This window comes from Sarcophilus harrisii, chromosome 2 (assembly GCF_902635505.1).
Source record: "Sarcophilus harrisii chromosome 2, mSarHar1.11, whole genome shotgun sequence".
In the NCBI taxonomy this organism is placed as follows: domain Eukaryota; kingdom Metazoa; phylum Chordata; class Mammalia; order Dasyuromorphia; family Dasyuridae; genus Sarcophilus; species Sarcophilus harrisii.
In genome coordinates this window covers 518,203,927-518,220,004 of record NC_045427.1, presented here as the reverse complement: position 1 = coordinate 518,220,004, position 16,078 = coordinate 518,203,927, and the positions used below count along the sequence as shown (strand labels likewise).

Below are 16,078 nucleotides of genomic sequence, written 5' to 3'. Positions count from 1 at the left end.
AGAACTATAGGGTATCTGAGTACATTACTTTTCAGTCTTTCTTTACTGTTAATGTTTGTACAGCTGTCTTCTCATTGATTTGACCTTTTTGGGGTCTCCTTGGTTGTTTTCATGAAGTTCCTTGGGGGCAGAAATGACATTTATCTAATTATCTTTTAACAGTGTACAGCACAGTATCACATGCCCAAGGGATGCTTAATAACTACTATTTGCTGACAATGCAAGCCATATGGAGGCTACTTTTGCTCGTTAACAGTCTTCAATATCTCCTTATACATGTATCTTGGATAAAAACAAGGACCTAAATGATTAAAGCTGGTTGCTGTATATCCTAACTAGGATCCTTGACCTAGAACTAGACATCTGATTTGTCCCTCTCATTTTACAGATGAGGAAACTGAGGCCAAAGAAATTGCCTTGTCAACATCACAAAGATATAAGTGGCAAAATCTGAATATGAACTCAATTTCTTTCCTTCTGAACCCTGAACTTTCCTGTGTATTTCCCTTGTCCATGTCTATGGTGTCCAACTTTCTGTTTGTGCCATACTTTTTTGTGTCTCCTGTTTTACTGGTATTAACATATTTTCAGAGAAAAATAAGTCGGGAGTTCCAGAAAACAGGCAAGTTGAAATAATGTTTGCAATGAAAATTTGAGAATAACCTCAAATTTGGGGGGCTAAGTAGCAATTGCAGGAATTGAACAGAAGTAAAAGGAAAAAAAGGAAGTTGTAGAGGTACTAAGAGCAAGAAGGCATAGTGGATAGAAGGTCAATCCTGAGTCAGAAAGACCTCAGTTCAAATATGGTCTTAGACATTTACTCACTATGTGACATTAGGCAGCTCATTTCAATCTGTGTGCCTCAGTTTCCTCATCTGTAAAATGAGGAAATGGCAAACCACTCCATTGTCTTTGCCAAGAAAATCACAAATTGAGCCACAAAGAGTAGGGCATAATGAAAAATGACTGAACAATAACAGATACCAACTTCAGATCACTGTAGGATATACTTCCTAACAGACAAGCTTTAAGAAAGTAGAGTGGCTTGTATTAGAAGCAGTGCATTCCTTGTCCCTTCTTCATCCCTTATAAAGACAATGTGCCTGTTCCCCCCATATTACTGAAAAGATAGAGAGGGAATGTTATTCAGATAAATAACCTCTCAGACACTTTCCATCCCAGAGCTCCTAGATATCTTTTCCTTTAAACTTTCTCAGTTTTTGATAAATTTTTCTGTTTGTTGTAGTTTTTCCCTTGAAGGAAAACTAGGGTGGGGGGAAAATGTGAACTGGAGAGATTAGCAGATGAAAGGTTGATGTGTTCTATCCGAGAAGATTGCTTCTCACGTTTTGATATTTCAATTATTCATTTTTTTCTCTGGTTTACATAATCATGAAATTAAAAAATATATATTTTAAAAGGACTATTTAAATAAAAAGGGGTTTTGTTGGTAGTAATTCTCCCTTCTCTTTCCTGCTGATTCCTCTAACTGCATCCTTAAACCCACTTTTTAAAAGAGATTTTTCATTTTATGGTAAATGAATTAAATGAACTTCTTCAGTTAACTAAAAAATTACACACATACATACACTCACACAAACACACCCCTTCTCTTACACTGTCTCTCCATCCTTAATCTCTTGGGCCAGTATCTAGCAAACAACTTCTAGAAGGTTTTTAACTTGTTGTGTAGAAACAGAAGCTACCAGGGACCCGTCTGCCAGGTTTCTTCCTTTGTTAATTTGGAATCGAGTGTTATCATTTTAGGTTGCATATCAACGAAGCCAGCCTTCCCTGCTGACAGCATAAAATCTCCTAGTAATTGGTACATCAAACTTCATTTTCCCTCTACCCCTTATCTACCCCCTAAATCTTAAATCAACATAGGATTTGGTCTTGTTACTTCCTTTAGTTTGTTGGGTGTAGTGATGGCAAAACCCGTTCCCTGTGTTCACAATAATCCACTATTCCCATCCTCTCACTGGAGGTGTTCCAGTATAATTCCATCCTCCTCTGTCCCTATGGTATTAGAGACAGAGCAGAGTAAGCCTCTAAAACCAGGCTGTTCATTTTTCTTGAGTTTGTGTAAAGTTTAATTAAGTCACTATCTTTCAGTGGCCCACAGGATAAATAACTAATACCCCACTTAAATTCAGCTGTATCAGCCAAGCTATTATACTGACCCTTTAAAAAATGCCTCATGTTTTCTGGTCTCCATATTTCATTCTCTGGGTTATCTCTATTTTCCTCCATTAAAGCTTTCTTTGGTAATCTCAGCCAGAAGTGAACATGAGAACATGGATTTATCAGTCAGTCAATAAATATTAAGAGCCTATTATGGACTAGATACTATACTAAGCACTGGTGATGCTATTAGAAGCAAAAGATATACCCTAAAGGAGCTCACAATCTAATGGAACATGGAAGGGACTTTATTTTTCTTTTAAAGCTTTTTATTTTCAAATACATGCATAGATAGTTTTCAGCATTCACCCTTACAAAACCTTGTATTTCAATTTTTTCTTCCTCCCTTCCCCCTCCAGACAGCACGTAATCTGATATATGATAAAGATGTGTAATTCTTCAAACATATTTCCACCTTTATCATGTTTCACAAGAAAAATCAGATCAAAAAGGAAAAAATAAGAAAACAAAATGTAAGCAAACCACAATAAAAAAAAAATACTACATTGTGATTCATCCAAGAGACCCAAAGTCTCTCTGGGTGCAGATGGCTCTCTCCATAAGAAGATCATTGAAACTGGCCTGAATCATCTTGTTGTTGCAAAAAGCCACCTCCATCAGAATTGATCATCATATAATCTTGCTGTTGCTATGTACAATGTTATCTTGGTTCTACTCATTTCACTTAGGATAGGTTCATTTAATTCTCTCTAGACCTTATGGAAGGGATTTTAGAAGACATTTGATTCAACTTTTAAGATGCTCCTTCCATCTTTTAAAAAAAATTTTATTATAGCTTTTTATTTACAAAATATATGCATGGGTAGTTTTTCAACACTGATCCTTGCAAAACCTTCTGTTCCAGATTTTCCCTTCTCCCCCCCCCCCCTTTCTCCTAGATGGCAGGTATTTCAATACATGGTAAAATATGTTAAATCCAATATATGTATACATATCTATACAATTATCTTGCTGCACAAGAAAAATCGGATCTAAAAAGAAAAAAAGACCTGAGAAGGAAAACAAAAATGCAAGCAAACAATAATAGAAAGAGTGAAAATGCTATGTTGTGGTCCACACTCAGCTCCCACCGTCCTCTCCTTGGGTGTAGATGTTTCTCTTCATTACTGAACAATTGGAACTGGTCTGAATCAATTCATTGCTGAAGAGAGCTGCATCCATCAGAACTGATCCCCATATAGTCTTATTGTGATGCTCCTTCCATCTTAAGCTCATCACCTCTAATCTTACTTGTTGTTCATTTGTATCTGACTCTTTGTGACCCTGTTGGGGGTTTTCTTGGCAAAGATACAGAGAGTGATCTGCCATTTCCTTCTCTAGCTTATTTGACAGATGAGGAAACTGAAGCAGGGTTAAATGACTAGCCCAGGGCCACACAGCTAGTATTGGATTTGAATTCAGGTCTTCCTGATTCCAGACCTGGCTCTCTATCCACTGTACTATCTGGCTGACCTACCATACTGATAATTCAAGTCCTGACTAAATACTATCTCCCTTAGCCTCTTTTCCCCTCTCTTAGGATGACTGGAAAGTGGAGTACCAGTCTCCTCCTAATGTCTTCCTTTGTACAGGTCAGAAATTGGACTTTTGGCTCACTCCATTCTGCATTTGCATCTGCTGCTCTGCCTTGTTTCAGTTCTATGGGACAGGATATACTCTGTGTTCCATTCTTCCCCTCCTCTCTCCTGCTTCCTGTTGATTCCTCCCATTTAATTATAAGCTCCTTGAGAACAGTGACCGTCTTTTTATTAATTTTATCCCCAGGGCTTAGCACAGCGCAGCACATAGTAGGCATTTGATATTTATTGGACTGGATTGAACCTATTCATTTTACAGATGAGAAAAGTGAGGCTCAGAGAGGTTAATAACATTATTGCTACTGACCCAGAATTTATACCTAGATTTTGATTTCAAATCTAGTATTTTTTCCCCTGCATCACACTATACCTGCCATCTTGTTTTTCTTGAGTCTCCCACAAGCATTTTGATTACACAATTCCTGAGAGAATAGAATTTTAGAGTGAGGAGGGACATTGGACCTTTGTTTTATGAATGAATTACTAGTATGGTCATAGCTAGATCAGTGACTTGACCAGCAGTAGAATGCAGAGAAGGACTCTGAGATTGTAGTCCCATATTCTGAGTTTGAGTTCTAGCCTTGGAACTTAATAGTCTTACGACTTAAATTTTTTTGGTTTCCTCATGTATAAAATGGCAAAAATAACACTTATGTGATTCTTTTCACTGGTTTGTGGTGAGGTTCCAAGGAGATAATATATGGGAATGAAACAGATTGACATATGAAATATTGCTGCTGTTTATTATTTCAACCCTATTTGAGTCTTCATGACCTCACTTGGGGTTTTTTTGGCAGAGATACAGAAGTGGTTTGCCATTTCTTTCTCTGGTTCATTTTACAGATGGGGAAACTAAGACAAACAGGGTAAGTGATTTTCCAGAGTCAATTAGTAAGTGTATGAGGCCAGATTTTAACTCAGGAAGATGTAATTTTGTAGGGGATCTATACAAGCCTTTTGCAGAGGTGGAACTCACCATAATAATTTTATTATTCTGGATTTCTCTTCCTCCCACTTTACTTTCCTCTCTTCTGATGCAAATCCCAACTAGGGATTGGGCCCATTTCTTCTATCTAGAGCCCTCTCTGACCTTTTCAGCTTTTTCAATGAACTTTCCCTCTTCTGAATCCTTAAACTGCTGTCTACCATGGCTATCGCCTTAATTCCATACTCAGGTATTCTTTGTTTCCTGTATATATCTCATCTTCTTAAGATTCTTGAAAGCAGGGACTATATTTTAAATTTCTTATAGTACTCATACCCACACATAACAACCAAACATAAGACTGATCATATAACAACTTACGGAGATTTAGTTGTGTTTGCGTGTGCCAGAATTGTGCTAAGTGCCTTTTTACAAATAGCATCTCATCTGATTCTCACGATCATCTTTAATGCTTATTATTATCTATATTTTACAGTTGAGGAAACTGAGGCAGACATATGGTTTAAGTGACTTGCCATGGATCACCCACAGCTAGTATCTGTGGCACCTCAGATGTTCTTAACTCCAGGTCCAATATTCTTTGCTACTCTGGGTATCCTAGAATTTACCTGAAACGAAGAAGATTCCACCCAAATTCTATTGAGTAAGAGATAACATTTTGGTTTTGTTGGCAGGATGCAACCTGAAGATATTCAATAACCAGGAATTTGCGGCCCTGCTGGCTCAGTCCGTCAACCAGGGCTTTGAGGCTGTTTACCAGCTGACTCGGATGTGTACCATTCGAATGAGCTTTGTTAAAGGCTGGGGAGCTGAATACAGGTCAGGTCTTTTTTTTGATTTGGGGTTTTACCCTCCAAGTTTACATATCTTTAAGGGGAAATTGTAAAATGCTAAAATGTTAAGGTGGGTAGAGGCCTTAAGAAAACCAATTAATCCATAACTCTTCACTTTATTGATGAAGAAACAGAGAGGAAGGGATTTGCTTAAAGTCATGATGATGGTAGGACCAGAGTTGAGACCTCTCAACTCTCAACCTAACTGTTCTTTTCTTTAGCCAACATTTTTACCAAAATGGCTTTAAAAAAAATTACCTTTCACTAACATATTATATATTTCTCTCACCTTTCTTTGCCCAGCTCCTAAAATCAGAAAAACTAGATACACTGGGAGGATAATCCCTGACTTTTAGAAGGATATGAAAATTGAGAAGCAGGGGTGATGAGAAGGTGGGCTTAGTGTTTATGACTGGAGAAATAAATAAAACTGTTTAGGAACTGTATGGTTTTTAAGGTGGTTCTAAAGGTAACCCAGACAAGAAGCCAATTAATTTCACTTTCACATGCAGTCCAAAGCTTAAAATTTCTCACAGATTTATAGGTTGTTCAGGTTTGGACCTAAAATTCACTTTAAAAAATAATTTAAATAGGAATTCCAAGATAGGCAGAGCTATTTTCCCTATCTCTGTGCTTACCGTTCTTCTTCCAATCCCCATCTCTTAGAGCAGACAGCAGAGGGACCAGAGCATCAGTTTTGCAAGCCCCACAAGTCACTCATCTATTTCTCCCCATTTTTCCAGATGTTTGGAGTCCATTTTGTTTTGCAGTCATTCTGCACTCTGGCCAAACCATTTCATTATTGGCTCTAGGCCACAGCTTATAATGAAATCCAGATGAGCATGACTTATGGAAAGTTAGATTCTCATTAGAATATTTCAGTCAGTAAAACCCCTCATCTCGAGTTTACCGTACCTTCACTGCTGGTTCCTTTCATTTCCCCAGTGGCCTGGAGCACAAAACCGTGGCTTGTGTAAAGAACTGATTGTTGTGAATAATGTCTGATTCCTGGGATCCCTCTGTAAACCTAGATGGGAGATAGTGAACATTCACACAACTAAGGTGTCTAGATCTTGTGAGCTCTTCTTTCAGCCATTCCATGGGTTAATTCCATTTTTTTTTTTTAAACAAAATGCCCAAAGATCGATTTAAAAAGTAACTCAAGATGGGGAATTAACCTAGGTGAAAGCCATCAGATGATATGTGGCCAGTAATTTGGACTGTAGGGATAGAGATAAAAAGTGAAAAACGTGTGGAAGGCGAAATGGAATTGGAGATATGGAGAAGGAGTAATAAGGAAGGTAGAAAAATTACAACAAAGCTAGAAAATGATCAATTCAAGTTCAGCTTTGCCTTTCTGGGCTTTGTAGCTGATGACCAGAGCCAATTAAGCTTGACTTCGGGGGATGAACAGGGGATGCTAATGATCTGTTCTTCTCCTGACCCATTCTATTTGATCAAAGACCAAGTACATTACATTTAGAAAGGAGAATGGTGCCTCTAAGTGCGAATCCCTGCAGGGCTTGATGCTCCTCCATTACTTTTTAATCCAGTGTACTTGAGAAAGGTTCTTTAAGGCAAAAGCCCTTCCCTAAAAGGTACCATATTAGTAGAGAGAGGATACTGCCATACACCCATTCCTACAGGCACATGTACACACACCCTGTCCCCACCAATTGCCAACTCCGTTTAGTCTACCTAACGGGACCGAGGGTGTGGCCCTTCCCAGAACAATCTTGCTTTCCTACTTATGACGTGCCAAGAAGAGAATTATGTTACAGTTCTTCTCTTATTTAGGCAACTGAAGGCTTGAATTCCTGGTCTTCTCACCTTTAGTTGGCAACCGCATTAATCCCTGACAAACAGTTTTAGCTCAGAGGTAGCCTTTTGGACCTTGTCTCAGAACAATGTCATCTCTCGGCACCAATTTACAAAGTACTTTGGGGAAAAGAAATGTGTAGCGTGCCTTGATTTTTTCCAGTAATTGTTCCATAGTTTTCTCTACTCCTCGTAAGAATTTCCAAAATAATGCAGTAAACGTGCATTGTTTCAGTGCAATAGGGTACTTGAGTGCAAGTTTTTTAAGACTGATAGGAAGTTTGTTCTAATGACTATGAAATACTTGGATCTGGTAGATTCTGCCTGTCATCTCAATACTCCACTCAGTCTTGAAATCGTGTTTGGAAAGCTGAGAATACCTCTAGTTCCCCATTTGGGGGTAATTCAGAGACAAAAGAACCCTTGTCAGCTAGAAGCTGCCAAGATTATTGGGTAGGTGGGAATTTATTCTCCTGGTAAAGATAACTATCAGCTCTCCTCTTCCCTAAGAACTATCAGCTTAGCAAATAGAGGTTCCCCCCTTCCCCTCCCAACCCCCAGTTCATTTTAGAGGAGTTCAGTCTGTTTCATTGGCGTCTCCTTCCAGAGCAGAGTCCAAACCAAAGTGTGGTAAGACTGGATTCCTGTAGAAGGCTGTCACCTAAGCAGAAAAGAATGTTTGGACTGTGATGAGACCCTTGGATATGTTCAGTTTTGAAAGTCTCTCTCTTTTTTTGTCCCTTCCTTTCTTTTTATAGGAGACAGACTGTGACCAGCACCCCCTGTTGGATTGAGCTACATCTGAATGGTCCTCTCCAGTGGCTGGATAAGGTCCTCACACAGATGGGCTCCCCTAGCATTCGATGCTCTAGTGTATCTTAGAGACATCTATAAGAATGGGAATGGGGAAGGTAGAGGTGCTGGTGATGGTGGTGGTGGGAGGGGTGGTGAGGGAGGTGGGAAAATCTAAGACTCCTTAAAATGGGAAGCTTGTTTGACTTGACAACTATCAAAGAAGAAATTTTTCTCCTCAACCAAAGTGATAGTGACACACTTAAAAAAAGTCAACCAGAAACAGAGGTAGTTTTTGAAAGTAACCATCTAACTCGTCCACTTCTGCAAATCAAGGTTAGGAATTTGACTCATAGCAAGAGGTGCCATAGAGTCAATTCAAAGCACATGTTCATCATACTGGTGAAAACAGACTTTGGTTCAGTTGTCTTGAAGCTGGAAAGTGGTATTTTGCATCCCCCATTGCCCCCTTTTCTCCCTCCTCCCTTTCCACTTTCCCTTTGTCCTACTTCAGTGATGACTTTCTGTGGGGGTCAGCATCTGATTAGAAATACCCATCTGTCTAGGATGGAAAACAGAAACTTTTCTTTAAAAGGCATTGCTAGGAGGAAATGCTGGGTTTGCAGAGGAAATGGGGACTGTGTTTTGCAGCTTTCTCACCCTTATCCTCCAAGCAGTTGGCAAGAAAGGACACTTCAGCTGAGCATTCCCAAGATTCATCTCTTCAGCATGCTGTACTGTGGACAGACTACCTTTGACATCTTACCTGTCCTCTCTGCATACTAGCTGAATGGAGGCAAGTGTATGCAGTAGAAACAATGATACATGCACAAGGGGAGTGGTGGGGAAAGTTGGCCAGAACCATTTCCCTCTTCCACAACTCGCCTAAACTTTTTGTTTCTTACTTTAAAAAGTTGGAAAGACCAGTCTAGGTTCTGTGCATATGCGATGTATAGTTCATATTATCACATTAATCTCAAAGAGATTTGAATTACTTAACTATTTACATGAAGCAAAGGACACGTCATGACTTTTTAATGTTGCAGTAGTTGTTTTTGACTAGAACAGCACTACATCGAGTGGGCTTTCAGTCATTTGCAAGAACTCACTCCATATCCTGATGCATTTGGCCATTGCTGTTTAATGTAGTCAGTTGCATTAATTAAATTAACATTTTATTGTATCTTCTTTTAAATGTTTATTTTAAAAAATTTCCTCAGTTAATATAATGACAGGAAAGTCTCTGAGAGGGGAAGGAGAAAGAAGAGGAGGAACTATAAACTGTTTGCAGCCATTACTTGTTGGTGAAATGATGCTAACCCAACCCTTTTGAAGCTAATTTGTGGCTGTGAATTGACCAGACATCTCTTAGCACCTCAGATCAAGCATGGGCATGTAGAAAAGGCTACTTTGAAATTTTACACCCAGTGTAAAGGGATCTATTGTCTTTTCCCTGTACCATGAGATTCTCTAGCTAAATATCATTAGGTGATCAACAGCAACACTAGCAGTGAGTATGGAATTCCACTCGCTGGTGGAAACCTAGTTGAATAAACTATGACAAATAAATGCTTTCAACTGGAAAAAAAAGGAATCTCTTTTCTCTCTCAGTGACCTTTTGTAGCATACAGGAGACTGAACTGTCCTCTGCAATCCATTCTTTATTCTTTGCTGTCTGATTATTACCATCTTAAATGTCTCATCCAGGATTTTTGCATGGATTTGTGTCAGGGAAAAAAAAGGATTTCCTATGGAAATTCTTCTTTATTTAGGCAGGTGAGGGTGTGTGGGTAGGGAAATCTCTTAATTCTGCCAAGCAAAAACCTCAAATGTGCCATTTTTAATGTTAGGACTCTAGGTGCTTTGGGAATAGGGTTCAAACAGTGGATGAGTTCCCAGCTCCACACAAGAACTCCATAGACCCAAAGGGCTTAGGAGGTCTAGTGATAAAAGAGCTTTTAATAAGATCCATGCCTATCACCTTGAAGTTTTTCTGTATTGGTGCCCAGAGCAGAAATAATCCAGTGACTTCATTGGAGAGAATTAGGCACTACAGAGTATCAGGGTTCATGCCTGACAAAGAAAGGAAAAAGCCAGCTTTCAGACCGATTCAGGAAGCTGCCTAGGTATCTTCTGTACGTGCTTTGTGTTTGTGACATGAGGTTAGCGGCATGTACAGTTTACTTTCTCACAGAGCTTCAGTGATGCCTTTCAAAAGCCATATGTATTTCCTTAGCCTTGGCAATCTTCAGCTGCTATTCTGTCCTAGCTGAGAGGTGCCCAGAACTCACTTGTTGCTCTTATTCCTATTTGCACAGCTATTCTCTACTTTCTCAGTTCATGTGTGCCCTTAGACACAGCTCAGTTATGGAAAGTGTCCAAATACTAATATGGGGAGATATTTGTAAGATGTAGTAGAATCTGAGAGCCATGGGGGTAATTAGACTAATTTTAACCCAAAATGGCAACTCCTTCTGAATAATACAAAATCTTTAGGCTTTTTTTTTTTTTTTTTTTTTAAGAACTCCCCCAAGTTATTCCCCCTCTTTTTAAGATTAGACCATAAGGGGGAAACTTCTCAAAAATCAATTTAATTACAAGGAAGGTTGAGAAACAGTATCAATAGGAATAAAGGATGTCTTGGGGATTCTGATACTTGTATTCATTCTTATTTCAGCTTCTTCAGTTGACAAAAAAGTTTTCCTAATTTGAATATCTGATGTGTGAGTGACTTCTGCACATGTTGGAACTTTTTTTTTTAAAAAAGAAAAATTGGTAGAACTGAGGAAAAAGTACAGTTTGGGGACTGTTAACAATTGGATATATCGTGTTGCAGTTTTACATGTATTTTGTACAGGTAACATTTTAAAGGATGGTGTTCCCTTATTATATTCCCAATATACATATGTCATGATTTTGCAGTTTATATATTGACACTATGAAAGGAGCAGTAGGTCATAGACTATTGTATTCAGTATCTCCAAAGAGGTTTCCCCTGCCCTCCAACCTTCACTCCCTCCCCATCTCTTTTAAGTACATACATATAGGTAGATGGTCCAGCCTGTTTCATATTATAGGCCTGTACTGAATTTATCATCTCAATCAACTGTACTTTTAGCAGGCTTCATAGGAGAGCAGACTTTTCACTACAGTTCTTTAATCAGTAATAGGTATTTTGATCTTCCTTATAATAGGAGTTCTGACACACAAGGGCAGGGCTGCTGGCAGACTTTACAGTTGTCCTTGTGTGTATATTGTTTTTTTAATTGAGTTTGAAAAAATTATTGTTAATAAATTGAATTGTAGTGTACTGTTATTCATGCCGCTATGCCCCACCCATTTTCTAGTGTTTGGCTATTTTCTAGTCCCATATTCATTTACTTTGTACCCTACAATTCCCTTCCTCTTCCCTCCAAATAGTGTGCATGTAATTCTGCTAAGGATGCAAACATCTGACTTCATTCTTAGTTTCAGCAATATGAGGTGACATTTATGAGGATCTTTGATGAATCACTGTATTTTCAGGGCTATCATCTGTAATAGGCCAGTCTATTTCCTCCTTATAGAGTTCCTAATATGCTTTTCTTCCCATGAACAATAAGGCTGAGGGATCAAAGGAATTGAGAGATATGGGAAAGAAACCTAAAAATGAGTATAGAGCTAATACAATGCCTGAAATATATTTTGATGGTTTCAAAGTTGCAATTGAACTTCAAAATGAACTTGGATTGAGGAGGGGAGAGATAGACTAAAAAGGAGAGCATCAAAAGATAAATGTTTTCCTAATTTAGGAAAAGAAAATTCAAACACAATAAGAAGGCAACTCACTTCATGCTTTCTCATCTGTACATTAGGCTGGATTCAATGGTCTCTCAAGTCCCTTGAAACTAAGAAATCTGTGCTCCTGTGAAATGTTTTGAGGTTCTTAACTACTTGTTCTAGAGGGAAAGGGCCAGAAGGAACTTTACTTTACTATTAGTGGGGCTCCTGCCAATTGTAGAACAATCTAGTTAAGTATCAATGAATTGAGAATGAAATCGGTGGAGAAAATGTGTTTCTGAAAAATTGTCTGGGAATCAAATCCTATCAATCAGGTAAAAGTAGACCTGTCATGATCTAAACTGGATTGCAAAATTCTCAGTGATTAGAAATTAATTTTTCTTTTTGTATGATAAAGTGAAGTGTATTCTAGCATATCAAATATTTTCATATTTATGTAGTGACTTCTTAGAACATTCAGGTGGATCATAACTATTTAATTTCTGGAGAGAAATGAAAAGGCCTTCCTACCAAGAGAATAGTGATTGTGAAAATCTGGGAGCATAGACAGTCCTGAGCCCTGTTCCATGGTCTGGTTTTATACCAGGTATCCCCCAAAACCTGCTATGCTGTAGGCTGGGATACTGACAGCAGTAAACAAGAGTGGGCAGAAGTCTATCCCAAGTAAAGGACTTGCCCTGAGCCTTTTAGGAGGAAGGAGGCTCAATGTGTCTCAGTGATTTGGGCCACCTCCACGTCAAAGGGTTATCGTAAGCCTTTTATCAGTGTGTGGTTGGAGATGGCCAACAGTCAGTCTTCACTCACCTTCTGCTGACCCATCCAAGTTGTGATTGACTCTTGGGGGAGGGGAGGAGCTGGTTGTGTCTGTTCATTACCTTTGCTTCTCAACCAAGCCTGGCCTTTTAATAGCTATGTAAGAGCATGTATGTATTTAGTGTTTTAGATTTTTTTCTAACTTTTTTATTCTTATGAAAAGAGCACCTGCTTGTTAAGCATAGTACCTCTATTGTTAAAGATCTGTATGCCTTCTCCCTCCCTCTATGATATGGAACTGTTAATTGTCATTCTAATAAACTGTTAATTAAAAAAACCTTTGTGTTGAGATGATATTGTTTTGTGGACTCTTTCTTACTAGAAGGTATTCTTAAATAGCAAAATCATAGGTGCTCTGGAACTAAGGAGAAGAGAAGGGGAAATTTAACAGCAATAAAGATGTACCTAGTCCCATCCTGTCATACACTTTATAGCATCTAAAGAACATGTTTATATTAAAGGTACAACCATCTGGCTATTGACTTGGCTAATGACTATTAAAATGAAAGAAAATTTTCCATTCCTTTTCTCTATACCTCAGCATTTAGGAAACCTAGCATGGAAAACTTGTAATAGGCCTGCCTTGCAATGAAGGTCAGAGATGGAGCTTTTCACAGGAATCAGGATTGAGCTGCCAGCCCCTGTTGGATTTTCCTTCTTTGGTTCACTCAGCTCCGATGGACCCAGCTGGGTCGATGGAAGGGCATTTTGATTATGTCTCCAGGATGCAAAAACCTAATTATTTGAAAATCAGATCTGGAAATTCATTTACAGCATCATAAATACTCACTGAACAGATTCCCAATGGTTGCTTACCACCTTTTGTTGGCTTATAGAATGATATAGCTGAATGAGACCTTAGTCTAATATACAATCAGCATTAATAATCTAGTATTGGCAATATAGTATGGCATCTAGTATTATTAGTCTAATATACAATCTCTTGGCTCCTCCAGTGTCTTACTTTGAAGTCAAAGGACTGAGGCTGGAATTTTAAATTCTCTTTCCCTTGATAGTTCTAAAATTATTCCAAGAAATATAGAACAAGAATTCCTTGGTTCAGAAGGGTTTGGGGGGAAGGGGTTTGAGTGGAGGGTGGAGGTGTTTTCAAAGAATAAGAGTGGAAAAGAGATATTTGAATGATTGTTTCTTCTAAGAGCTTTGCTGAGTGACAAGTAATACCTCCTGCTTTAGGGGACTTGGAGTGGAGAACTTGAATTAAACACCAAAGTACTCTTTTTAGTAGCTTTGACCAATTTGATATTCCATTACCTGGATATGAAGCCTTATAACTCTCAGACAAGGTATACAAGACCAAGATGCCATAGATTTTCATCCCTAATCTTGAGATCTTGATGAAAATATCCTTTGAAATAAAATACTAGTGTTCACTATACTTTAATGCCTGGACTTAACTGTACTTTACTTCAAAGTAAAGTATTATGGCCACTTGATCAATGAGGAATGGATGATCAAAGAGTAATGGATGGACAAAGAGGCCCAAAGGACAAGAAACTTATCTCACAGGCAGGGAATATATTGGGAGATATCCATTCTGGGAGAAATTGCTTATTAATTAGATTTCTAGATTCTCCTGTAAAATATATTAAATGCTAGATATAGCTTTAATAGGTCTGTAAATGTTTCATTTTTTTTAAAGGGGTGAGAGAAGAGTTGATTTGATTTAAAGGCGCTAGGGAGCCAAAAAAAAAAAAAACAGAAAAAATAGTTTTGTGGGTTTTTTTTTTTGGTTTTTTTTTTTTTTTTGGGGGGGGTGTTGGTTTTTGAGGTTTTTTTCCTTTGCTTATATTCCAAATACTTAAATCCAGATTTAGAATTTTTACTTTTCCAAAAAGAAAAGGTAATATTGTAAATCATTAAAATCTGGAACTAAGATGTGGCACTACTATTGTACTAGGCAACTCATACTTCCTACTTTATCCATTCTTTAAAATTGGAAAACATCAGAAAAATGCAGAGAATAAAATGGATCCATTATACACACAACCTTGGGTAATTGCCCAAGTGTAAAGATCTAGATGCATGAACAATATAATGAGGTAGTGTACAAAAGCAGGTTATAAGAAACTCCTCAAGACTTGCTCCAAGTTTCATTTTCCATGAAGTTATATCAGGAAGTTACTGATACTGTGGAATTAGTTCGAATCAGCAAAGAAGAGGTAGTGAAATGAAAGGGTCTTAGGCCAATATGGCCATGGCCTAAGGTAAATGAGCAAGTAAATGGTGGGTATTATTAGCACCTCTCCTAAAATTTAGAAAACTGGATTTCAAGAATATTTAGGGAAATATTTAGGTGTGATTCTATAGGTAGACTCTAAAAGGTAAGATGATTTAAGAGGGATAGGAAACTCTCAAAATTAAAATGATAACAAAGCAACTACAAATGGTCCTGATGAGAGGAAAAGGGAAACATTTAAAGAGAATGATGTGGTTTCACAGGGAATAGCCAATGTGCTCACAACTTAAAAGACTGAGTACAAAACATCCAAGGGACACACACACACACACACACACACACACAAAGAATGGCATACACCTATCAGCATTAGGGATACAAAGAAAGGCAAACATTTCTTGCTTTCAAGCAGCTCACACCCTAACAGGAGTGACAAAATGAAAGCTATGTAAATGAATGTTTTATGTAGGCTAAATGGAAAACTCTTGGAGCAAGAAAGCAGGAGAGTCAGAAGATGGGATATTTAGTTGAGATTCGAAGTTAGAAAAGTCAAGAAATATAGACAAAGGGGAAAGGCCAGTGAAAATGTAGTCAGGAGACAGGATGCTGTGTAAAGGAGCAGTGTTGATAGATTGCAGAAGATATGCATGGAAGCAGAAGTATAAAAGCAGAAAGGAAAGGAGCATGGTTGTTATGAAGCACTTTAAAGGCCAAATAGCACATTTTAATTTGATCCTGGAGGTAACAAGCAGTCACTACTATTTATTAAGTAGGGGGATGACATAGTCAGACCTACAGTCTTGGAAAAGCCCTCAGAGGACCTAGTTTAAATCCTACCTCTGACCCTATTTGTGTGTACTTGGGCCTGTTGCTTCATTCCCTTGAATTTCAAAGTCTCCTGCTAGGGTTTAACTTATTCAAGGCCACTATAATTCCTTCCAACTCGTAATCAACAATCTTTAAAATGTACAAGACTTTTATTATTTATTTTTTGCTGAGGCAGTTGGGGTTAAGTGACTTGCCCAGGGTCACACAGCTAGGAAGTGTATCTGAAGTATCTGAAGCTAGATTTGAATTCAAATCCTCCTGACTTCAGGGCTGATGCTCTATCCACTGT

The 16,078-nt window shown here is 38.2% G+C and overlaps 1 protein-coding gene across 1 annotated transcript in view; it reads left to right on the top strand.

Annotated features, from left to right (window-relative positions):
• Positions 1-13,053, top strand: part of SMAD3 (SMAD family member 3) — a 159,183-nt gene extending 146,130 nt beyond the window's left edge. Inside the window, exons 8-9 of the mRNA XM_031955335.1 lie at positions 5,403-5,547; positions 8,138-13,053. Coding sequence (XP_031811195.1) covers positions 5,403-5,547; positions 8,138-8,261 — 269 coding nt within the window. The 3' untranslated portion in view covers positions 8,262-13,053. The remainder of the gene's footprint in view (positions 1-5,402; positions 5,548-8,137) is intronic.
• Positions 13,054-16,078: the final 3,025 nt, after the last annotated feature.